The 5,334-nt window shown below is 36.7% G+C and overlaps 1 protein-coding gene across 1 annotated transcript; it reads left to right on the top strand.

Moving 5' to 3' along the window:
• Positions 1-2,660: 2,660 nt before the first annotated feature.
• Positions 2,661-3,599, top strand: LOC129687702 (olfactory receptor 958). Its single transcript, XM_055622254.1, has one exon. The coding sequence runs from the start codon at positions 2,661-2,663 to the stop codon at positions 3,597-3,599; it is 939 nt and encodes a 312-aa protein (XP_055478229.1).
• The last annotated feature ends 1,735 nt before the right edge of the window (positions 3,600-5,334 follow it).

Raw genomic sequence — 5,334 nt, 5'->3', positions numbered from 1 at the left:
TATGTTTTATATATGATCTGTTGTTTGACAATATGAAGTTTGTGTTTTGTATAAGAGAAAGATCAGGTTTTAAATATATAAAATTCATGCAAGAGAGAGTCCAGATTACAACAGTTTTTCTTATTTATATTAATACTTGTTGAATAATAATTATATATATATATGTAATTCTGGAAAAGTCATGTAGTGACATATTTCTGCTTTGGGAAGTTATTTCTGTCAGTTGAAAAACATGTTGGAAAGTCTAGTAATTGGAGCTATATTTTCAAATCAAACAAATAGAAAATGTCAGAAAATTAGAACTGTTTTGGTATACTACAATTATCATGAAGTCCTGCCATGGACATTTGGCATAAACAGCCATCCAAGAGGAAGGCTTGAAGTAGGATTGGTTTCATGAACTGGCACAGCCATTTTATCTCTGTATCCTCAGGTAGGGAAACACAGGGAATGGGGAAAGGGAGATGAAGCAATCTGGTGATCTTTCCTTTTATTTAAGAACATTGCTTCTATGGGATCAAGGTTTCCCACTTAGATTTAATTAAGTGCCTCACATCAGTATGATGGAATAGTTGCAGGTACTTTATGTTTACAGTTTTGGAAGACTCAATTGAGTCTATAGCTAGAAACATTTCGTATTTCATATTAAAATATTTGAAATTGGACATTTGAAAAAGACTGGGGTATATGGGTGACATTTGGGAACTTATTAGTATAGAGATGCTGAGAAATGATTTTTATATATGTCATAGACTGAATTTTAGCCATTGCGTTCCTCCCCCATCAGTTATAAAAGCAAGATGTCCGCATTTGGCTCCACCATTTTTATTTTTGTTTTACTTTTTAAAAATAATTACAAAGTAATGCCATTAGAGGAAACATGATCAGAGACACTGTAGTTGGATTTCTTGCTAGCATCTGATTACTCCCTTTGTTATGAAACCTGATTGAAAATTACGCATTGACTGTATCCCCAGGGCTCCAGAGACATTTAAATTTCCGTATTCCAAGAAATAATGAATTAGTTACTGTCTGGAAGACATTTGGTGGCAGTTAGAGACACATTCAATTTTGTGTCATTGTCCTAGTTTCTTGCCTGAAATGATCTTTAATGAACATGGGAGAAGATGCTTCAGTGGTTTCTACAGATGTCAGCAATTTCAATGTGAAGTATCAGACACGGAAAGACCAATGGGCAGAAGCTTGAATCTCCTTGTAAGTCATGCGTCATGTTCATATCTGCTCCTATTGCATGTATCCAGAGAAGAGGAGTGTTTGAAGTGTTTATTTATGATTGCACTCAGAGCTCAGGATGAACAGGATCGTTTGTTGAGAAAAAAAAATAAGATAGTAATTATTTCCTATTTTATTTCATTGTGATTGTATACCGGCTCACAGATACCATTCTTGCATTTCCATTTACAGACAAAGAATTTGTACTTGATTCAAAATGATTAATAAAATAGAAATTCTTAATAAGCCTATATCTAGGTAGCTTTGTTTGCATTTCCAATCAATGGTTGACAGTCAAACTCATTTGGAAGGGGTAATATAAATATACGTGGAGGTCTTGTTTGGATCCTGCTCGTTTGTTTTTGTAGAACAATAGCAAGCGCTCTCAGTTGTGAGAGCCAAGTAACTAAGTATACAGTGGAATGTAGTAAAAGAGCATGTAGATAGTACCAACCGCTTTACAAGGTTATTTAGGAAAATTGCTATCTGCTCTTTGTAAAGAAAAACAATTATGTCCAGTTCTTTTAGGCACTGAGTTATTTCAGTTTGAGATATTTAATTTCTCAATATTTGATAATGCCCTGTATTATTTTTCCACCATGGATATAGTTACACATAATACAGTCCACTCCTAGACTTCACAATTATGCGTGTGTACGTGTATGCTTGTGTGTGTGGTAGCCAGGAAGACATTAATTAATCTTCCATTGCATGCTAAGGAGGCAAGAACACAAATACACTTTTGTGTGTGGTTCAACAGGAACAGCAATCTGTACACTGCATCACAGACTTTGTACAGTGGAAAGACTGATATTTACAGAAAAATTTTAGATTCTAAATTCTGCCATTATGTTGGAGTAATCAGAGTTGCTTATTCTATCCAGTACTCAACTATTTACTTTATTCCAGACCCAAAGCATAGACATTCTCTGAGAATTAAGTGAACTTAGATTAAATAAACCTGTTTTGAGCTGTAAGTAGTTATCGGTCAATCTTACTTCATGACTCACTTTACCCAAAAACAAAGGGACAAAATATAAAGCTGTTGTTAATAGTGGATTGTGCTGTGAAAAAATTTTAAATTATTTTGAGGTTTGATATTTTACCACGCGGTGAAGGAGTAGAATATATTTATGTGGATTTTGTCCTTTCTCCAACATGACCTTTTCTCAAAGGTAACATAACAAGAAACAGCTCCATTTGAAAACAACAAAATAGTTTTTGTACACAAAACTATTTAGTGTACAAAACACTCAGTTCGCTAAGGCAAGCATTTTTCTAACTTTCTAAATTGGACAACAAGCAGTCTTTCTGCAGCATAAAGCTGCCCCTTGCATTCCTTTTCCTTACGTGCACATTATGAATGCTAGTCCAGGACATTCTCCATTCCCTCTGTTTCTTCTTCCTTTCCCAGAACACTAGCTCCCATGAAGATGAAGAACTGCTCAGTGGTGACTGAGTTCATTCTCCTGGGAATCCCGCACACAGAAGGCCTGGAGACTGTGCTTTTTGTGTTATTCCTGCCTTTCTACACCTGCACCCTAGTGGGAAATGTGTCTATCCTTGTGGCTGTTATTTCCTCTACTCGCCTTCACACGCCCATGTACTTTTTTCTGGGGAACTTGTCTGTATTTGACATGGGTTTCTCTTCCGTGACTTGTCCAAAAATGCTACTCTACCTTATGGGACTTAATAGACTCATCTCCTACCAAGACTGTGTCTCCCAGCTCTTCTTCTTTCATTTTCTTGGGAGCATTGAATGCTTTCTGTACACTGTGATGGCCTATGACCGCTTTGTTGCCATTTGTCATCCTCTACGGTATTCAGTCATCATGAACTCTAGGGTCTGTGTGGCTCTAGCTGTGGGCACATGGCTGTTAGGATGCCTCCATTCTATTATCTTGACTTCCCTCACCTTTGCTTTGCCTTACTGTGGTCCCAATGAAGTAGACCACTTCTTCTGTGATATACCAGCCATCTTGCCGTTGGCCTCTGCTGATACGTCCATAGCTCAGAGAGTGAGCTTCACTAATGTTGGTCTAGTGTCTCTTGTCTGCTTTCTCCTGATCCTTGTGTCCTATACTCGGATCACAATTTCCATCTTGAGTATTCATTCAACTGAGGGACGTCAGCGTGCCTTCTCTACCTGCAGTGCCCATCTTATTGCTATCCTCTGTGCCTATGGGCCCATCATCACTGTATACCTTCAGCCCACACCCAACCCCATGCTGGGAACTGTGGTACAAATTCTGATGAACTTAGTAGGACCAATGCTGAACCCTTTGATCTATACTTTGAGGAACAAGGAAGTAAAAATAGCTCTGAAAAAAATACTGCATGGGAAAGGACCCATTTCTGAAGGTTAGGAAGATAAGATGATTGAATACATTGCCCTGGACTTCTTCCTTTGCCAAGGGGTGGGATTTTCACACATGATGATAACTTGGAATATTTAAAGCAGATGTAATTATGTGATCTCTGCATAATATTATATTTCTCATGTTTATACTTGTCCTTCTCCATTAAAATAGCCTAGTCTTGTTGTTGTCATTTGCCTTTCTTTGAAGTACTATGTACCCAGTAAGAAGGCCTCTCTGACAGAAGCATGATCCACTATTCTTTACTTAGTCCTTTTGCACTATGTGTAAGACAAACTTAAACAGAAAGATACAAATTAGGAAGAGAAAAAATGTCAGTAATTGAGCAAAAATATTGCCATAGAAAATGTGGCAATATTTTGCCAATATTTTTTTTCATATATGCTTGCATTTTTATATATTTGTTTATTGGTTAATAGTTTTTACTTAAAATCATAACGATTGACAAATTCAGTTATGCTTTTTAAACTTTAATTTTCATATTTTAAACTTTTATATTATAATATTTTTATCTCTTGCCTTTTTTCACTTCAAACTCTACCATATATTTCTCCCCACTCTCCTTCAGATTCATGGCCTCTTTTTACAATAATTGTTATTGCTTGTACATTGTACATACATGTACATTCCTAAATATAACCTGCTGCTTAGTCTGTATAACATTATTTGCATGTGCATTTTCAAGACTGACCATTTGGCACCGGGCTATTAATTAGTGTGCCCTTCCCCAGGGAAGAACCTCTCCTGTCCTTAGCTTTCCTCGGTTGCCTGTAGTTTTTCCTGTGCTACAACCCTACATCCACAAAGAACTATAGCTCTGCTTTTTACGTACAAATTATGTTTTGACATATATACTTATTGTGAAATGCTTACATATGTACTGCTGTATTCATATTTTGTGGTGAAAACACTGAAAGCCCATTTTCAGTACTCTCCAAGCATATAATACATGGTCATTCCTGCGTCATATAATACATCTTATCACCATGCTGTGCACTAAATCTCTTGAACCGGTTGTTCCAATGTAACTGAATGTGTGTGTGTTTAAAGATAATTTATTTAGTATGTGATAGTTTTGTTCTAAAAAAACAAAGAGCACTTTAAGCTAGGTATTTATACCATTGTCAAGGAATAAAAATACAGAGTGACTGGAATTTTCATCTAACGCTTTACTAAATCCAAATCCTTTTCTTCGTGTTTCTGAGCATTAAAGGCTTTTAAGTTCCATAATTGGTGATATGTACTAGGTATTTGTTTTCTAGTCTGGCATTTTTCACTCTACTGTCATCCAGATAGACTCCTATGATCCCCAGTTATCTGAAATCCTTTTTTGTAAGGTTGAATAATATTTGCTTATGCACACTAGACATGTTTTTATTACCCATCCATCTATTGACAGACACTTAAGTTGATTCCAGAATCTGTTACAAATAGTGATAAAACGAGTGTGTAAGTACAGACGCATTTTCAGCACTTCCTCTATATGCCTGGACATGCATGCAAATGAAGACAGAGCACAGCGGCTGGAGCCTTTGTACTGAGTATAGAGTGCAGCATGACTTTACCTCAACGATTTGCTCCTTTCACCTGTGTCCTCAAGCAATTGTTACTGAAAGTTAAACCTCCTGACTGTATGAGACAGAGCCGAATTCAACCACACACTCTCCTCTGTTCTCTTTACAAGGAAGCCTGGACCTTTGTGCCTGAAGAGCTCAGTCTCTTT

This window comes from Psammomys obesus, unplaced genomic scaffold, assembly GCF_907164565.1.
Source record: "Psammomys obesus unplaced genomic scaffold, mPsaObe1.curated_primary_1811, whole genome shotgun sequence".
NCBI classification, from domain to species: Eukaryota; Metazoa; Chordata; class Mammalia; order Rodentia; family Muridae; genus Psammomys; species Psammomys obesus.
This window is presented reverse-complemented; position numbering and strand designations above follow the sequence as displayed.